At 46.5% G+C, this 20,091-nt stretch overlaps 2 protein-coding genes across 5 annotated transcripts in view; both read right to left on the minus strand.

Moving 5' to 3' along the window:
* LOC132540358 (uncharacterized) overlaps window positions 1–7,301 on the minus strand; it is a 31,953-nt gene extending 24,652 nt beyond the window's left edge. For 2 of the 3 annotated variants that reach the window (XM_060197484.1, XM_060197486.1), the window contains exons 1-3: window positions 7,272–7,301; window positions 3,371–3,578; window positions 1,030–1,182 (exon numbers count right to left, since the gene is read on the minus strand). In XM_060197484.1, the coding sequence (XP_060053467.1) occupies window positions 1,030–1,182; window positions 3,371–3,550 (333 nt within the window). In that variant the 5' untranslated portion in view covers window positions 3,551–3,578; window positions 7,272–7,301. The remainder of the gene's footprint in view (window positions 1–1,029; window positions 1,183–3,370; window positions 3,579–7,271) is intronic. The other variant, XM_060197485.1, reaches the window with a different exon arrangement.
* An 11,717-nt stretch (window positions 7,302–19,018) lies between these two features.
* The window catches only part of RASA2 (RAS p21 protein activator 2), a 117,568-nt gene continuing 116,495 nt past the window's right edge, over window positions 19,019–20,091 (minus strand). For both annotated transcript variants that reach the window (XM_060197488.1, XM_060197487.1), the window contains exon 24: window positions 19,019–19,707. In XM_060197488.1, coding sequence (XP_060053471.1) covers window positions 19,680–19,707 — 28 coding nt within the window. In that variant the 3' untranslated portion in view covers window positions 19,019–19,679. The remainder of the gene's footprint in view (window positions 19,708–20,091) is intronic.

Consider the following 20,091-nt stretch of genomic DNA (forward strand, 5'->3'; position numbering starts at 1 on the left):
GGTAGATTCATGTGTAAGTACTAAACCTCAGTGATAACCCTGATGGCAAAAAAAAAAAACGTATGTTACATGGTGGTAGATATATGGATATCAGTTTTTTAAAATAAATACAAGTTATTTTAGTTCATTAATTAGGCAATTAATTAATTATCTTTTTTGTTTGTTTGTTTTTTGCCTCCAGGGTTATCGCTGAGGCTCGGTGCCTGCACTACAAATCCACTGCTCCTGATGGCTTTTTCTTTCTTTTGTCCCCCCAACTGTTGTTGTTGCTGCTGTTGTTGTTGGATAGAACAGAGAGAAATTGAGAGAGGAGGGGAAGACAGAGAGGAGGAGAGAAAGATAGACACTTGCAGACCTGCTTCACCAATTGGGATGCAACCCCCCTGAAGGTAGGGAACTGGATGGAGGCTTGAACTGGGATCCTTGCACTAGTCCTTGCACTTTGCACTACATTCATTTAACCTGGTGAGCTACCGCCCGGCCTCCTAATTATCTATTTTTAACCAGAGAACTACTCAGCTCTGGCTTATGGTGGTGCTGGGGATTGAACCTGCTACCTTAGAGTCTCAGGCATGAAAGTTTTTTTCTTTAAATTTTTTAATCTTCATTTATTTATTGGATAGAGACAGCCAGAACTGAGAGGGAAGGGAGTGACAGAGAGGGAGAGAAACAGAGAGACACCTGCAACACTGCTTCACCACTCACAAAGCTTTCCCCCTACAGGTGGGGACCAGGGACTCGAACCTGGGTCCTTGTGCACTGTAACATGTGCTCAACCTGGCCCCTCTCATGAAAGTTTTTTTTTTTTTTTTGCATCACCATTCTGCTCTCTCTCCAGCCCAGACGTCAGTTCTACAGTCTCTGAATTATATATACTTCAAATAGTTGATTAAAAAAACATTTTCTTAAAAAACAGTAAACCGTAGAGCAGGTCTGTCAACAACCAGTTGGGGTGTGGTTAGAATGCATGAGGTCATGCGGCATATTTTAAGGGTCACTGAAGAAACCTTTTCAAAACTTAGGACTCACAAGCCTGGCCACCTCTGGGTTGCTCAGCTGCAGCCCCCAAACGCAGAGCTCTCTCCACAGTGTGTAGCCCTCATCTCGAACCGTCAGGAGCAAAGGTTCCAAGGAAATGGGCAGGAGACTCGGCGAGGTATCCTCTGATCTCACAAGTACAAACTGGAATATGAGAAGGAACAAAACACTGCAGGTGGCAGCAGCAGCAGCAGCAGCAGCAAGAGAAAGCTACACTTCTCGATGTGGAGAAAAAGATTGTCAGCAGACAACAGGAGAATAATGAAAGTGGTTAGAAACGTTAAGCAAGACAAATTTATAAAGTCCCCACCCACCAGATGCTGAGCTCCCTGACAAGTCCCATGACGGGTCAGGGAAGTGGGTCAGTGGCAGAGCAGAGGCCTCGCATACATGGGGCCTTTGGTTCAATTCCCAGGGCTGCATTGTCAGAGTTGTATGTCAGTCTCTCTCATATGGATCCTACGAGGGCCGGTGTGATAGCTCAGCTGGACAGTGTGCTGCTTTGCCATGTGCACAGTCCAGGTTCAAGGCTGGTCCCCACTGCCTTGAAGGAAGCTTCCATGCTATGGTCTCCTGTACTCTCTCTCTCTCTCTCTCCCTCTCCACTTGCGCTGTTTAAAATTTTAAAAATCCTACAGAGCAGGGATTTTTTCCCCCCAGCATATTACCTGCAATTTTTGGGTCTGGCACTTGATTTAGTGGATTTCAATTTATCTGTTTATTTACTAAATTTTACTAGAGCACCACTCAGCTTTGGCTTATGGTGGCACTGGGGATTAAATTGGGAACTTCTAGTGCTTCAGGCATGAAGATTTATGGTGTAAACCCAGGTAGGTCTGCTTTGAATTTTATTATTATTTTTAAAGATTTATTATTTCTTAATTATATTTATTTATTTATTGGCTAGAGATAGCCAGAAATTGAGGGGAAGGGGGAAGACAGAGAGGAAGAGAGACAGAGAGACACCTGCAGCACTGCTTCATCACTTGGGAAGTTTTCCCCCTGCAAGTGGGGACCAGGGATTTGAACATGGATCCTTGTGCATCGTGACACCTGCACTCAACCAGGTGTACCACCACCCAGCCCCAAGATTTATTTATTTACTAGTGAGAGAGCCATGTTGTCCCTCTGGCATATGTGCTGTTGCATTTATAAAGTCACCTCAAAAACAAATAAAGGTATATTAAAAACTGAAAACAGAATGCCTGGGATTGAACTCAGGACCTCATGTTCATAAGTCAGACACTCTACCTGCTATTTACTCACTTTATTTTTTACCTCCAGGGTTACTGCTGGGGCTTGGTGCTGTACTACGAATCCACTGCTCCTGGAGGCTATTTTTTTCCCCTTTTGTTGCCCTTGATGTTTGTCATTGTTATTATTATTCTTGCTCTTATTGTGGTCATTGTTGTTGGATAGGACAGAGAGAAATGGAGAGAAGAAGAGAACACAGAGAGGGGGAGAGAAAGATAAACACCTGCAGACCTGCTTCACCACCTGTGAAGTGACTCCCCTGTAGGTGGTGAGTGGGGGGGCGGGGGTTTGAATTTGTATCCTAACCCCAGTCCTTGTGCTTTACATCACGTGCGCTTAACCCACTGTGCTACTGCCCAGCCCTCTAGTAATTCACTTTAAAAAAACTTCTCTTTATCTTTATTTTTATCATATTTGATAGGATAGAGAGACATTAAGAGGAGAGGGGAGATAGAGAGGAAGAGAAAGAGAGACACCTGCATCTCTGCTTCACTGCTTGTGAAGTTTCCCATCTGCAGGTGGGGACTGGGGGCTTGAACCCAGGTCTCTGTACTTGGCAACATTTTCAATCAACAGAGTATACCACCATGGGGCAGGCTATTTTTACATTTTAATGAGAGACAAAAGCAGTCCTTGAGGCCCTGACATGAGTCACCCAGTATAGAACACATTTCCCTGAGTCTGAGCCTCTGGCCACGACCTGGGAACACTGTCATGGGGAAATTTTCAAGAGTAATGGGCAGTGCTGTGGTGTCTTTCCTATCACTCTCTAAAACAACAACAGAAGTCCACCAAGAGTGGTAGCACTGTGCAGGCAGAGAGCCCCAGTGACAATCCTGGCAACAAAACAAACTACTTAGTCAACAAGGAAGGAAAGAAGACCGAGCATATCATTTGGATGCACATAGCATCCATTACTGAACCTGGGACCTCATGCACTCGAATCCTGTATTCTGCCACTGAGCCATCTCCCCACAGGCCCGTCCTGAACATGGTGGGAGGAGGCCCGTCCTTCAGGAGTAAAGCCCAGCCAGTTCGCTTCAGAGCAGGCTGAGGGGAAGGAGCCCACACGCCCCACCTTGCGGAGCATCCGTTCATCGCTGATGCTGGCTTTCAGGTCCCTCTTGATGGCGGGACACACGGCCGTGCGGGTCTGTGCGCAGTGCTTCTCATATGTTTTCAGGAACCTCTGGAGAATCGGACTGACAGTCAGGGGGGCTCCTTTAGCTTTTGGCTTTCTTTCCTTTGCTCCTGGCATCCCCTTTTAGCGCTGGCTTTCACTGGCCCTGAAAACCAATATGTGAGTGTCTCTCAGGGACTAGAGCACAGCACTGCCCATAAGATGAGCAATGCTGCATTCCCTTCCCATCCTAAAGTGATTTATTTACCATAAAGCAGGAGAGAGTGGAAAGGAACTATCACCTTCTTCTTCTTCTTCTTCTTTTTTAATAACCCTTCCAGGGTTATTGCTGGGACCTCATGCACTCAAGTCCTGTACTCTACCACTGAACCATCTCCCACAGGCCCATCCTGAACATGGTGGGAGGAGGCCTGTCTTTCAGGAGCAAAGTCCAGTCACTTTGGTGCCTGCACTATGAATCCACTGCTGGAAGCCATTTTTCCCCCATTTTGTTGCCCTTTGTGTTGTTTTGTCATTATTGCTATTGCTATTGTTGTTGGATAGGACAGAGAGAAATGGAGAGAGGAGGGGAAGAGAGAGGGGGAGAGAAAGACAGACACCTGTAGACCTGCCTCACCGCCTGTGAAGCGACTCCCCTGCAGGTGGGGAGCCAGGGACTTGGCTCGAACTGGGATCGTTGTGGAGGTCCTTGCACTTCGAACCATGTGTGTTTAAACCAGTGTGCTACCACCTGGCCCCCAACTGTTCACTTTCTAATCTTTGTTTAAATTTTATTTTAATGAGGAAGATCCAGGGAAGGAAGGAGGGAGAGAGGAAGAGGGAGAGGGAAAGGGAGGGAGAGGGAGAGGGGGAGGGAGAGAGAGAACTACCATAGCTGTGTGCTCCCAGGAATATGCTCAAGATGGACTTCCTAGCTTTCTTCCACCCTAAGATCCCTAATCTCATCTGCTCTATTCCTTCTTTTTGGTTTGTATTCATTAACCATTTTGTCTCAATATATGTCCTGCCACCTTCCAGACACCAATTGGCAGGTGCTGCCATGATGCCATCCTGACTTCTTTGGGCAGATGACCTCGCCAATGTGTCCTGGAAGCTTGCTTCTCCAGGCTCTAGCCCACTAGGGAAGGATAGAAACAGGCTGGGGCTATGGATCAACCTGCCAACATCCACATCCAGTGGTGAAGCAATTACAAAAGCCAGAACTCCTACTTTCTGCATCCCAAAACAAGCTTGATCCATACTCACGGCAGGGGAGAAATGATAGGAGGAAGAAGAGGGCTCTGAACTCCAGCTCCATCAGCACCCAGAAAGAGAGGAGGAAAAGGAGAGGGACATAGGGAGGTAGTAATATTGTCATGAGTGGCTCAGAGGGGAAGAGAGGATTGGATCAGGAAGAAAAATGGGGCCATTATGTATAAATGTAGACAGATAGTTGTAGAGATGATGGCTGGCCCGTGCAGTAGGGCAGCTGAAGATCCAGAACCCTGGTGGTGGGAATAAATTAGATTTATACTCCTGTTGACATGTAATTTTGTAAATCAATATTAAATCATTAATAAAATTAAAGAGAGAGAGAGACGCCAGAGCGCTATTCAGCTCTGGCTTATGGTTGTGCTGGGGATTGAACCTGGGACTTTGGAGCCTCAGGGTGAAAGTTTGTTGCACTGCCAATAAAACTATCTCCTTAGAGCATGTAATTTGTGTCTCTCTCAGTCAATCTCTGGGTTCCTGAGCCACACCAACGCTACACTTTTTTGGCAGTGGGACCTTGGAGCAATACTTAAAGTTAGATGGGACCCTGAGGGTGGGGTCCTCTGGATGGGATGAGTGCCCTTGTATGAGATACCGCAGAGTTCTCTTCTCTGCCCCGAGGCTTCTCTTCTCCTCTGTCCTCACCTCTCTCATGGCCTCTCCCTACAGGCCTCAAAAGGAAAGCTAATCAACTAGTACCTTTGCCTGAGGTTTCCAGTGTCTAGAATGGTGAGAAATGGATTTCTTCAGCTGTATTATGCCAGTTAACGCTGACTGAGACAGGCTATACGGTATCACCTTCACAGTAGGAAATATTTCTCATTAGTATTTTCTGAGCATTTATAGATGCACGTGTCCTGCGAATACTCTTTGATGGCCTTCTTAAATCCTGGGGTTTTCACTGAATTTTTTTTCATGAGCATTTTTAAAAATTGATGATTATTTTTGCCTCCAGGGTTTTCTCTGGGGCTTAGTGCCGGCAATATGAATCTACTGCTTCTGGTGGCCATTTTTTTTTTCTATTTTAGTGGACAGGACAGAGAGAAATTGAGAGAGGAGGGGGTATAGAGAGAGAAAGAGAGACACCTGCAGACTTGTTTCACCACTCGTGAAGTGGATGCCCCCGGCAGGTGGGGAGCAGGGGCTTGAACCGGGATCCTTGTGAGGGTCTTTGTGTTTCATATCATATGTGCTTAACCAAGTGTGACACCACCAGCCCCTAGATTTTTTTTTTTTTCAAAATTGCAACCAGGGTTTTTGCTGGGACTTGATGTCCACATGACAAATCCACCACTCCTGGAGGTCTTTTTTTTTTTTTAATTTTTCTTATTTTTATTTTATTTATTTTATTTATTTTTTATTCCCTTTTGTTGCCCTTGTTGTTTTATTGTTGTAGTTATTATCGATGTCATTGTTGTTGGATAGGACAGAGAGAAATGGAGAGAGGAGGGGAAGACAGAGAGGGGGAGAGAAAGATAGACACCTGCAGACCTGCTTCACCGCCTGTGAAGTGACTCCCCTGCAGGTGGGGAGCCGGGGGCTCGAACCGGGATCCTTATGCCGGTCCTTGTGCTTGGTGCCACCTGCGCTTAACCCGCTGCGCTACCGCCCGACTCCCCTGGAGGTCATTTTTTCTTTTCTTTCTTTATACTAGATGGGCAAGAGAGAGATTGAGAGGGAAGGAGAAAGAGAAAGACCTGCAAACTTGCTTCACCATTCATTCCCACCTTGTAGCTAAGAAGCAGGCTTAGTATTTATTTATAACACCTGGCACAGATATGCTTGTGGGGAAGGGGGGTGGGTGAGAAGATGGAAATGAAAGCTCCAACCACTAAGCCACCTCTCCTGTCATGTAAGCGTTGTGTTATGTCACTTCCTGATACACTGCATGTGTGACAGGTGAGCAGCAACCCAGGGGCCCAGACTGGGCACTGACTGGCAGTCTTGTTCACAAGCTTTTGCAGATGGTGAAGTTCTCTTTCTTTTTCTTGTTTTCACTTTTGTCCATGGGGCTTTTAACCTGCTACAACCAAGTTTGCTTTGTTGTTGTTTGTTTGTTTGTTTGGGTGGAAAAATGATGATAAGAGACAGGGAGAGGGAGAGGGAGAGACCAGAGCTTCGTCAGTACTGTAGTATTCCCGTGCAGTGTAGTATTCTCAAACAGGAGCTCTCCCAGGTGAATCATCTCACAGCCCATGAGAAGTTCTCATACCTCTGTGACTTCCTCTCCCTCCAGGTCTCTTGAAGTGGAGGGATGGAGGAGATTGTGTGTGTGTGTGTGTGGGGGGGGGGGGGGGCACAGATAGAGAGTAAGTGCGGGAGGGTTCTGCCTCTGGGGCTGCGTGGAGATTCCCGCCGCCTCCACCCAGTCCCCTCTCCCCCCTCCGTTGGCCCCAGGAAGCAGGACAAACATCCCAGAGAACCGCACACCACCAATGGATGCGGACCGCCCCTGCCCTGGGGAAGTGCGAAAGGGGGCGGCTCTGGGGGGGGCAGCCTTTAGGGAGCCCCAGCCCCATGAAGCTGCTAAACTGGGGCACACGACTGAGGGGTGCAAGGCAGGAGTCTTGTGCAGCTCTGGGCTTACCTTGCTAGCAGCCAGCAGCACCCAGGTCCGGCTGTCTGTCCGGGCCTGCCGTTGCCATGGAGACAACAGGGGGAGGGCGGTCCCCGCGAGGGAGGACTGAGGCTGGAGGACGCCCCAGACCCGCCAGTGGCCGGGGCAGGGGGTGTGGGTCTCAGAAGGGAGCAGGGGTTCATTGGAGAAATACTGGGGACCCCTTGGCTGCCGGGGGCTCTGCGAGGGAAGAGGACCAGGAGGAGACAGGTGGGGAAGGAGGACGGGGCCCCAGGGGGACAGAAGCCTGTAAAGGGGGGTTACCCCGAAGATAACATGCCCCCCCTTCCACGCCCCTACCCCAAATCCTAGGAGGAAGAGTCAGGAGTACATGGCTTATTTTATTTTATTTTATTTTATTTTATTTTGGGATTAATGGTTTACAGTTCAGTTGTTGGCACATGGATACAATTTCATAATTCGCCAGGGAAAGTGTCTGCAAAATACTCTCACCTCCCAGCTTAGATCTTTTTTCATTATCAGAGGTACATGCCTTCTATAATCATTTTGTTGCCTTTTTTTTTTTTTTTACCACGAAAGAATGGAGAATCTTGCCAAATGCTTTTTCTGCACTTATTACGACAATCAAGACTGTTGCCTTTCCTTTAGTGAAAGGAGCTTCAGGGTAGCTGGTTTGCATGTATTGAACCATTCTTGCATTCCTGGATTAAGCCCCATTTGATTATGGAGTAGGAGTTTCTTTTTTATTATTTATTTTATTTATTTATTCCCTTTTGTTGTCCTTTTTTTTTTTTGATTGTTGTAGTTATTATTGATGTCATCATTGTTGGATAGGAGAGAGAGAAATGGAGAGAGGAGGGGAAGACAGAGGGGGAGAGAAAGACACCTGCAGACCTGCTTCACCACCTGTGCAGTGACTCCCCTGCAGGTGGGGAGCCAGGGGCTCGAAACAGGATCCTTATGACGGTCCTTGTGCTTTGCACCACATGCACTTAACCTACTGCACTACCGCCTGACTCCCTAGTAGGAATTTCTTAATGTCTTGCTGAATTTGGGTTTAGGGTAATTTTTGTCAAGGATTTTTTTTTTTTTTTTTTTTGCATGTTTGTGTTCATCAGGGATAATGTAGTTTTGAGGAAAGGGCAGAGCCAGGGGTTCTGCCATGGAGGACGTGAGAGGGGGACTGAGAGGGGGCTACAGGAGTGGAAAGAAGCAGTGGAGGCACGTAGCTGGCACCAGTTCACGTCTGTATGGCCACCAGCATGTCAGCAGATGGTTTTTCAAGCATCCATGAGGGGTGCACCGCCATCATCCCTGGGGGAAGCAGACTTTTTCTGGAAAGAGGAAGATAGTTGGTTATTATTATTAATTATTTGATAGAGACAACCAGAAACCAAGAGGGTAGGGGGAGATAGTGAGAGAAAGAGAGAGAGAGAGAGAGAGAGAGAGAGAGAGAGATTGGTCTGCAGCACTGCTTCACCACTTGTAAAGCTTTCCCTCTGCAGGTGGTGACCGGGCCTTGAACCTGAGTCCTTGTGCACTGTAATATGTGCACTCAGCCAGGTGTGCCACCACCTGGCCCCGAGGCAGATAGTTTTTTAGGTGGCAGTGGTCTCTGTTGAAACTGCTCACTCAGTGGCTGGGTAGGTGGTGGTGTGGGTGAAGTGTTGGACTCTCAAGTGTGGGGTCCCTGTGTTGCTTCCTGACATCGTATATAGGAGTGTTGCTCTAGTCTGCTCTCTCTCATATTAAAATTTTCAGAAAGTGGGGGCAGGTGGTAGCACACCTCATTAATCGCACATAGTTCAAGGACTGGCACAAGGATCCTGGTTTGAGCCCCCGGCTCCCTACCTGCAGGGGGGTGTCACTTCACAGGCAGTGAAGCAGGTCTGCAGGTGCCTATCTTTCTCTCCCCCTGTCTGTCTTTCCTTCCTCTCTCTCCATTACTCTCTGTCCTATCCAACAACAGCAGAACAACAACAATGGAAAAAAAGATGGCAGCCTGGAGCGGTGGATTCATAGCGTAGGCACCAAGCTCCAGCGATAAACCTGGAGGCAAATAAAGAAAAAAGAAAAAAGAATTCAGAAATGAACTGTTCAGTTCTGCCACGACAGTGTGGAAGTAGTGGGCCTGAACATCTGTATGCGGTGCTTTCATGGCCCCACTGCAACCTGGTTTATCACTGGGGCTTGATGACTCCACTGAACCTGCACTGGCTTTTTCCCGATAGATACAGAGAGAGAAAGAGGAATTCGGGGTGGTGGTGGTGGTGGTGGTGGTGGTGGAGACACCTGCAGCACTGCTCCACCACTCATAAAGCCTCTTCTCTACAGGCAGGGACCAGGGGCTTGAACCTGCATTGAGGGTCTAATGAGTGTTTGAGCATGGATGGCTGACCCCCCGGGAAGCTTGTTTATCAGATTCCCCTTGGCATGCCAGCCTTGTGGTCGAGCGAGATGTGGCCAGAGCATGCAGGGGAATTCCAACCTTTCTATCAGCTTCACTGCATCACCCAACCCTCCTCCCTCTGGTGGGCTTCGCCTTCCTTAAATTTCTATTTCCCCGTTCCTGCATCACATCCATACCTTCTCATCGCCTTGCTCTCTTTTCCCTTATAAGGAGATATTGGCCAGCTTGGCTACTTCCCCTGCACGTCTACCCCTTTATAAACTTGTAACCTCGACAATAAAAGGTCCCGTCCTACACCATGGTACCCTGAGGAGGTTTGTTGTATCGTCCGCCACTACAATACGCTGGGAGACCCCTCAGTGAGCTCATCCCTGCCTCTGCTGGCCCGTGATTCCTCGCCCAGTCTCCTGGTTGCCAACAGGCCGGAAGGAGAAGTGCAAGCCAGGCTGGCTCATTCCTCTCAGGAACCTGACCCTGTATATGGGAACACATGCACTCTAGCATGTGCACCACTGCCTGCCCCCTGCCCCCCTGCCCCCCTGCTTTCTATAAAGAGCCTGATTGTAGAGAAAGCGAGTGATTACCCTAGTACATTCGCTGTGGGAACCAGGTTCTTTAAAAAGGTCTGAGAAGTCAGTTAACTGGGTGTTTCATTGTGAATTCAGCTCCTCTCTGTCTCCCACGCCCACCTCACAGGACACACAACACTCACTCTCACTCACATGGGTGCTTGAGTCTCAGGACTCAGTAGGACTGTTAGGCCAGAGGTTAATGGTGGCCATGGTAGGGACTCACAGTGAGGGTTCTTCCCAAGGGCCTGGCCCCAGTTTAGCCACACAGGGACCCCAGGAGGCAGAGAAATAAGGAGATACTGAGGCACAGAAAAGACAGTCTAATTGGAGCTCGTGGGTCCTGGGACCCTCACTCAGAGCTGCCTGCCCCTCTTCCCCCAAACCACTGAGGCAAGATATCTGGGGGTGGTGTCACTTAAAAGCTAAGACTGACACTGGGCGTCTTCTTGGTGTGCAGGGAACGTGGGCATTAGTTACCAGTTAGCTCCCCACTCCTCCCCGGCCCGCGCTTCAGCCCCAGGGTTCTACAGTCACATCAGAAATATTTCCACTATCACAACGGGCTCATCCCAGAATCAATAAATATCAGCACTCCTGCAGATGTTTCCTTATTTGCTGAAGGGGAAAGAAGACAAACAGGGTTATTGTGACTCACAATATTTGTGTAGAAGGCACCACGCTAGAGTCTCCCAAAGTGTTCCCAACAATAATATTTGGGGAACTTAACTTTTCTATGGAGGATACTCCTCTGCCACTCTGATGTGGCTTGGGGCGGTTCCCCCACCCACCAAGATGGATGCTGAGGGGAAGTTAGAAGACTCATCATGCTTCCAGGAATTGCTTTCTCCCCCAGAGGAGGAGGTGGGGGGGGGATGGGAGCTTCTTCATAGGTGCGGGGGTGGGGTGGGGTGGGGGCTGGGGGTGGGGCACAGCTCTGTTCATGGCACTTGGTCACTTGCAGATGGGCTTGGCAGCAAGTGACCCTCGATTTCCCCCCCACCAAGACCCTCTGAACAGATGGTGGGGTGCCACCCCCCACCACCACACTTAAGTGGGCCTGGAACATCTGCATTTGCCCCTCCCCTCCCCTTTCCATCGAATCTCTTAGCTATTTCACTCACTACTCCGGGTCCCTTTTCACATTCAGAGGGACACCACACCAGGAACTCCCACAACACCTCCTGTGCAGTGCTGCGGTGTGAATCTTGGTTGTATGCATGGCCATGCTGGCACCCTACCTGATGAGCTATATCCCTGGTCCCAGGGTTTTTCTTTTCTTTCTCTTCTGCCTCCAGGGGCACTACAAATCCACAGCTCCTGGCAGCCTTTTTTTTCTTTTTTTTTTTTTTTCATTTTATTGGATAGGACAGAGGGGTGGGGGAGAGATAGAAACACCTGCAGACCTGCTTCACCACTTACGAAGCAACCCCCTTGCAGGTGGGGAGTCAGGGGCTCAAACTGGGATCCTTAAGCTTTGTAATATGTGCTCTTAACCCGGTGCACCACCAGCTGATCCCCCTTCTCCTGCTTTCTTCCCCTCCCCTCCCCTCCCCTCCCCTCCCCTCCTCTCCCCTCCCCTTCCCTCCCCTCCCCAATTCCTCCCTCCCTACCTCCCTCCCTCCCCACCTCCCTCCCTAACTCCCTCCCTACCTCCCTCCTTCCCTTCCTTCCTTCCTTCCTTTGTGACTGTGTTCCTGCCCAGTTTCTGCATAGTGCTGGTACCTCATTGAGATCCCCTTTCTTTCAGTGGCTCTTCTCCACATGCCCCAGGTCCACTTGGATCCTGGATAAACAGTCCTGGGTTGTCTGCTGTAGGGTTTTTGGGGCTGTCAGTGCTGCTTCCTGGTTCCTCATTCTGTTCTCATCTCCATTCTGGTCCCCTCCTGTCCAGAGGCAAGTCGATGGGTCTGGCCACATCCTTCGACTTTCACCCCCTGCTTCATGTTTCTCAGACCTGCTTTTCTTCACCAGGGACTCAGTGCCTGCACAACAAACCTACTGCTCCCAGTGGCCATTTCCCGTTTCTTTTTTTAAATTTTATTTTCCCTCTTGTTGCCCTTATTGTCTTTTTACTGTTGTTGTAGTTATTGTTGTTGTTATTGTTGTTGTCGTTGTTGGATAGGACAGAGAGAAATGGAGAGAGGAGGGGAAGACAGAGAGGGGGAGAGAAAGATAGACACCTGCAGACCTGCTTCACCACCTGTGGAGCGACTCCCCTGCAGGTGGAGAGCTGGGGGCTCGAACTGGGATCCTTCTGCCGGTCCTTGTGCTTTGTGCCATGTACGCTTATCCCACTGTGCTACTGCTCGGACTCCCTCTTCTTTCTTTCTTTCTTTCTTTCTTTCTTTCTTTCTTTCTTTCTTTCTTTCTTTCTCTTTCTTTCGTTTTTTATTAGGACAGATAGAAACTGAGCTGGGAGGGGCCGATAGGGTGGGAAAGATATAGGAGCTGGGAGGACCTACCTAGTTGAGTGCATGTTACAATGCACAAGGCTCAAACCCCGGGACCCAACCTGCAGGGGGAAGTTTTGCAAGCAGTGAAGCAAGGCTGCTGGTGTCTTTCTTGACTTCTCCCTGTCTCTATTCAACAACTACCACCACCACCACCAAAGGAACTGACACAAAGAGAAGGAAAGATAGACGCCTTCGGACCTGCTTCACTGCTCAAGTGTTGCCCCAGGAGGTGGGGGGTGGGGTGAGGCTTGAACCCGGGTCCTTGTGCACAGTAACAGCTTAACTGGGTTTGCCACCACCCATTTCCCTCGAGCCCGCTTTCACCTTCTCTGAAGTCTTGCTCCCTATTTTCCAGCCCAGGCCTGACAAGTAGGGTAGCTCAGGGGTCCAGCTACCTCCTCAGGTGGCTGTTCTGGGCATCAGGTCCTCTCCTTGGTGTCACAACTGTGATGAGAGTGACAGAAGGGGCTCTTGAGACGACCCTTTCTGAGACCAGTTCATCTGGACACAGACAATCTCCTGGATCTCTCCGAGCTCAGCAAATGCCATTGTTTTTCCAGGAGCTGCGTCTGTCTGTTTTTTCGTTTGTTTGTTTTTTTAATTATCTTTATTTATTGGATAGAAAGTCAGAAATTGAGGAGACCGAGAGATACCCGCATCATTGCTTCACCACTTGCAAAGCTTTCCCCCTGTAGTTGGGGGTGGGGGCTTGAACCTAGGTCCTTATGCACTGTAATGTGAACACTTAACCAGGTGTGCCACTGCCTGCCTCCCCTTTTCCCCCTTTAATTAGAGATTTACTTTATGGGGGTAGATAGCATAAAGGCTATGCAAACAAACTCTCATGTCTGAGGCTCCGTCAAGTCCCAGGTTCAATCCCCTGCATCACCATAAGCTAGAGCTGACCAGTGCTCTGGTAAAAAAAAAGGGGGGGGGGGCCTGGTGGTGGTTTATTATGTTACAATAAGCAAGGACCCAGGTTCAAGGCCCTGGTCCCCACCTGCAGGGTGAAAGCTTTGCAAGTGGTGAAGCTGGGCTGTAGGTGTCTCTGTCTGTCTCTGTCCCTCCTCCCTCTCAATTTCTGGCTGTTTTTTTTTTTTTTTTAATAAAATAAAACATTTACTTTATTACATATGAGGAGATTTCTTAGGCAGCAGAGGGAGAAGCCAGCCCACTCTGGCATACACAGTGCCAGGGATCCAGCCAGAAAGTCCAGTCAGTGCTCTACCACTTGAGCAGGCTAGTTCCCCAGCTGCCCCAGACTACTTTGTTTATTCCCATATTCTGAAAACAAACCCTACTGGTTCTCCCATCTAGTCTAACCCAGATCACTTCAGGGCCCGGGCATCTTTCTCACAGGACTGGGTTACAGGCCTGAAGGGTGCTCCAAGGCAGGAGGTGGGCCCTGGAGAGCCTGGGCCTGAGTAACCACTGGCAATGCTGTGGGCTGTTTTGATAAGAGAAGATTGCAGGATTCCTAAAAAGCTGGACATGCACTGAAAAACTTGACTTTAAGTAGTTCTTTGGCAGTCCAAGAGGTGGCATGGTGGATAGAGTGAGGGGCTCTCAAGCTTGAGGTTGAGTTGAATCCCTGGCATGACGTGTCAGAGTAAGGCTCTGGTTCTCTCTCTCCCCCTTTCATAAAGAAGTACATATGCTGGAGTAGGGCACCAAAGTAAAAACCCTAGGTTCATGGTGAGGGTGTCTGTTCGGCTTCATGGGGGTGATGGGATGGGTCACAGTCTTTTGGTGGTGGGAATGGTGTTTATGTACACTCCTAGTAATCTGTAGTCATATAAATCATTTTAATTAACATGAGAGGAGAAAACTGATAGAATGTCTCAAATTTTTTAATGCACAGACTATAGGCTGAGTCTTTGATATGTTGACTCTTAAACCCTAAGATAGCAGGAACCTCCCGCTTCCTCTATAGAGCCTGTATTTCCCCAGTCCTGGAACCTCTAGAGTGTGGCTGGCTCACTTTCCTGCATGCTTCTCTCAGTTCATACCAAAGGATATCACATCTGCTGATCCCAAGCTTAATGAACGGAACAAGTACCACCTAGGTATGCTTCACTTCAGACTGTGTCCAGAGACGTCAGGCATGGAATGTCAACCCTTCAGCCTCATTACTCAGGCGCCTGAGACCTTTTCTTTCAAAGGATTCTCTAATTCCATTCCAGGTGGCTCACTTCCCAACAAAGTCTCAAAACCTAGATATAGACCAGGTCCCATAAGACAGAGCATATGTTCATACGTATCCATAAATCAGGGCAAACTATATACCTGAAAGCAAAAATACACACACAAAAAGTCTACAGTGAGTCAGTATGAAGTTCATAATGAAAGTGTCTACTTAGGCTCAGATACCCTCTTCACCTATTTCCCATTATACCTCCCTCCCCCTCCCTAGCTAACCTTATCAAAGTAAGGACTGCAAAAGCTGAATAAGGGCAAGAGACTGGCATACTTTAACTGTTGGGTAGTATGCCAGCCGCCCCCCCCCCCCCTTCTGTCTCTAATCCTGCTTAATTTAGCACTGGTATGCCTGTATGGGATAGGTTTGATCCCACTCAAAGCTGCGGTCTATTTACATAAATCACTAACTATGTACCACCCTCCCTCCAGGGCACTGGTGGTTCAGTGGTAGAATTCTCACCTGCTCCGCCCCCTCTCCTTGTCACACCCTGATTTTCACCAGTCACTTTTCTCTCCACCCTCTCTACATCACATCCTGTTCACACCCTACTTGGAAAGTATATATAAGGACAGCATTGTTCGTTTTAGTTTAGTTTTTAGTTTTAGTTTAGCTTGGCTTAGATTGCGCTGCATCCTGCATGAATAAAGAAATACTGCGTACAACCCAGCCATGAGTCCCTGGTTGTCTGCCTCCCGTCAGTGAAGCTCAGCCCGACATTTAACGATGACTCTTTAGTCACTATCAGGCTACCCCATGAGCTGGGGCCCTAGTTGGGGAGTCCTGAGATTCCCAAACAGACATGATGGGCCTAGACCTCAAACAAATCACTCTCTCCATTGTTACTGGTCATCTATATCAGGAACAACAAAACAGACCACTTTGTGGACCCCCATAGGACCTTGCCCTCAGCTTAGATCAACAATGGTAGAGAATGTTCCATCCTCTGAAGGGAGGCTGGACAACATACTCTATGCTACACCTGAGGAAGATGGGTCCTGCTATTGGAGCAGCTTGGAATGTTCCTACTGATGACCACAGAATGTGAGCTCAAATCTAGAGGGATGCAGAGGTCACATAGGCTCCTAAACTGAATATGGGCCCCAAGTCAGATCAAATCAATGGGGTTTACAGTCAACAATGTTCATACATCTTTCCCAAATTTGGGAGCTACTCTCTTCCCTGATCCAGCATTCTGGTCCTTTTTCCAGGCATCATTTCCCCAGATAATAAGTAGGATCCACCTGCATATCAGATTTCAGGCTCAGGAAAAACAAACAAAAAAACTAGTATAGCCACAGGCCCTTTGGAATATAAAATATGCCTACTAGCTATCTACAAAATGGAGGGGCCCCCAACTCTTCATCTGCAGTATTCCAGCCTTTAGGTTCATGATCAGTCAACAACTTGTTTGGCTTTATATGTTAGCTCTCTTTTCAGCCACCAGGTTCCAGATGCTGACCAGACTTCCCTGGACAGACAACCCCACCAATGTGTCCTGGAGCTCCCCTTCCCCCAAGCCCCACCCCACTAGGGAAACAGAAAGGCAGGCTGGGAGTATGGATCCACCTGTCAACTCCCATGTTCAGCAGGGTAGCAATTATAGAAGCCAGACCTTCCACCTTCGGCATCCCACAATGACCTTGGGTCCATACTCCCAGAGGGTTAAAGAATAGGAAAGCTCTCAGGGGATGGGATGGGATACTGCGGGTCATTCTCGTTTCTGGTATTGTTTTGCTGAGAGGTAAGGTACAATCATTTTAAACCCCTAGATGAGTAAGCAAGCCAGGATTCACAAACAATGGACAGGAGTCTTGTAATTTATTTGAGTTATTCCAAGCGACAGTTACAAAAGTTTTAAATTTTTATAATACTCTTGATAAGAAAATAAAATTTAAATAAAAATACATTCTCAACAACACAACATGGTTACACAAATTCACTACATAGCTTCTGATAACTTACATGTTCAAACTGGACACGTAAAAACCAATATTTACTAGTAACATAGTAATTTCCAAGTGAGTAAAAAAAAAAAAGGAAGCAAGGGATACAATCAAGATTGATAAGTAAACTCTAGAAGAGTCCTGAACCTTTCAGATACCGTAAGGACACGTAAGAGGCTTTGTAGCATTCTGATTTTTATGGGATGTACCATTAGAGCAAATTAAAGGATGCTTTCATTTTTTTTTTCTTTAAAAACATTTTTAAAACCTGGCATGAATAAGCTCTTCTGATAAATGAATGTAATTAGGTTTCAGAAACAGAAATCACATCATTTGTCACTTTTTTTTTTCTTATAATAAGGAAAGTCTAGTTTTGACCCTTACCCACTATCCCGTGATAGCACAAGAGTTATTTCTTTGGTAAATGAAATAGTTCAATTTGATTTTTCTTTTTTCTTGGTGTGACAAACTTTTGTTATTGCCCACCATCTGACTTAAGTGAATATTAAAAGCAACCACAACAAAATAACAAAGCAAAACAAAAACAAGACACACAATAACAACAACAACAAGACAAGTAACAGATCACAATTTCAATGGGTGAAAATGGCTAAAATCAGAACCAGGACTGGTGTCGATGGCAAGGGTTTCTCTTCTTGCTTTTCCTTCTTGGGATGGTTTCCAGGTTCTTCGGGTGAAGTAAGCTGCCATGGATTTTTCAAGTGAGGAGAAGACAGGGAAAGCAGATCAGGTCGTAAAAGTCACTGTAAGGAAGGAGGGAGGAGGCCCCTGGCAGAAAGCATCTCTTTGCTTTCTTTGGGGAACATGGGCTCTCATTTCAGACACTGTTTTTGGAAAAATGGCTTTGATTCCCTGTTGCTTGCTTGTTTTTAGGCTGTGCCAAGCTGGCTGAGGAAAACAAGCTGACTGCTCACAGTCATGCATCACACAGCCTTGGACCCTTGGTAATGTATGCACTTTAAAAGCAATTTTAGATTTGATAGGAGAAATATTCAGACTCTCTCCTTTGTTTAAAAAAAAAAAGTCACCCAAGAGTTGAGTGTACCTGGCGACACTTGTCTGTCCTGCTCAGGTAGGTTGTTCAGAGACCTTTCATGGAAATTTCAGTCTTCTGTTCTTTCACACTTATTAATCACTGTAGTTTATAAAATCTACAAGTTCATTAAACTCAGGACCTTTCCAAATTGTCTCAAAAACGGGCCAAGAATAAGCTATCAAGAGTGCAGATTAGCTCTGGTTCTTAGCTAACAACCAAGTGATCTTCCAAGCCATTTCAGAGAAATAGAATGCTCAGTATGGCCATGTAAGGGGCAACTGTGATTGTATGCCAATGGTTGAAAAAAAAATAATAATTAAAATAATAATAAAATTTAAAAACAAATTACTCACCAACAATGTGATGGGTAATGTCTATCTATACCTGGAAATATAGCTTATGCTCAGGGGAACAAACAAGAAAAAGCACTGCTAGCTCGACTTACACTCATAAGTCACAGTTTTAAACAGAAACACATATAAATACTCTGGGGTTCAAAGTACCACATTTAGAAAATGTTCTGAGTTTAAAAAGACAAAGTAAGAGTACCGTGGTGTTTAATACTGATGAAGCAAAGTATATTCCTCTTAGTTTCTCAAGGTGAGAACTTGCTTCGATTTTATTTACAGCTATGAATTTTTTATTTTATTTTGTTTTATTTTTTTTAGGATACGGTGAAATTATTAAGGGAAAATGGGACTCAAACAGTTGCTTTCCCAAATTCCATTTGGCCAGCAGGCAATAATGAAACAGCATGAAACAGAAACATTTTCTGGAAAGCACGATTTCTATACTTAAACACTGATCATTCAACTGATCATAAAGACTAGATACCATGGAGTATCTCAGGTATGATCTGGGGCAGCCAGATCATTAAAGTGCGCCGAGTGACTGTTCCAAGTCAGCTTTTGACCTCACACGAGGAGGGTGCTCTTGTAATAACATGGAGTAACAGGTGAAGTCCAGTGACTTCTTACCACCTTCTTTCACTGTTAACTTTCTCTTCTTTTTCAGAAGAGATGTTCTTAGAAGTCAGGTTAACCTGAACTCTTGAATCAAGAAAATGAGTACCTAATATTTAAGACAATGAAAAAAAAAAAATAGTGGTCTCATTTTTCTCCCCCCATCTGCCATCACTCACCACAAATGTAAACAAGATGCACACAATAGTATGAGTTCCCTGATTCCTCCTACTTGACTCTGTTTACATCTCGAAACAGGTGACAGGATCTATGGACTTCCACGGGTGGTCTGGCAGGAGCTTTGGTGCAATCTACCGTGACTGATGGGCCAAAGGAACGTCCTTTCTTGTTTTCTTTTTCTTGAAGAGAGAGGGCCTAGATGAACTAGATGGAAAGCTCTGAATTGTCATGGGTTGGGAGGGAGTTTCTAAGAAAACAATGCTGGCAGTATAGAGCAGGCACTAATGGTAGTGAAAAGTCCACAGAACATGGAGTGTTACAGGAGGAGATGGTTTCTTGCTATAGAGGAGTTCTCTTTTTCTTACAAAGCTTCTGTAGGAAGATTCTATTATAAAATATTGCAGAAACATGGCTTTCGGCACATAAGACATGAAGGGGATCCTGGCTTTCAAATTCTCTAGCAATACATCAGTAGCAGGATTCCCCCCGAAGTTAAATTCAATCGTTAAATATTAAATACAATGTGAATGCAAGTGACATTAAGCCAATGTTCATTCTTAAATACTATGAAAAAAACATACGATGAATCGAAAAACTCCAATGAAAATATTTTCCAGTTCTTCTAAATCAATGGGTCAAGTTAAGATGTTTTCCCAATTGGATTTTCCCTAGGAAGCAACGAGAGAGAGACATTTTTCACCATTTAAATACTATTAACATTTTTTTTTGAAAATGCCCAATCTTTTATGGTATTTAATAATTATTTAATGGATATTAATATTCGACTGTATTTAGTTTTCCATTGATAGTCTCCCATGTCAAGTTTTTTATTTTATTAATCCAACAAATATTAATTCCACAAGTATAATTACTTTAATAATTTGACACCTATTTTAGAAGCTACTGATACAGTGCTGAAGAGAAATGACAAAACTCGGAGGGAGTTGGTAGCACAGTGGGTTAAGTGCACGTGGTGCAAAGAGCAAGGACTGGCGGAAGGATCCCGGTTCGAGCCCCTGGCTCCCCACCTGCAGGGGAGTCGCTTCACAGGC

The sequence above is a fragment of the Erinaceus europaeus genome, chromosome 9 (assembly GCF_950295315.1).
Source record: "Erinaceus europaeus chromosome 9, mEriEur2.1, whole genome shotgun sequence".
In the NCBI taxonomy this organism is placed as follows: domain Eukaryota; kingdom Metazoa; phylum Chordata; class Mammalia; order Eulipotyphla; family Erinaceidae; genus Erinaceus; species Erinaceus europaeus.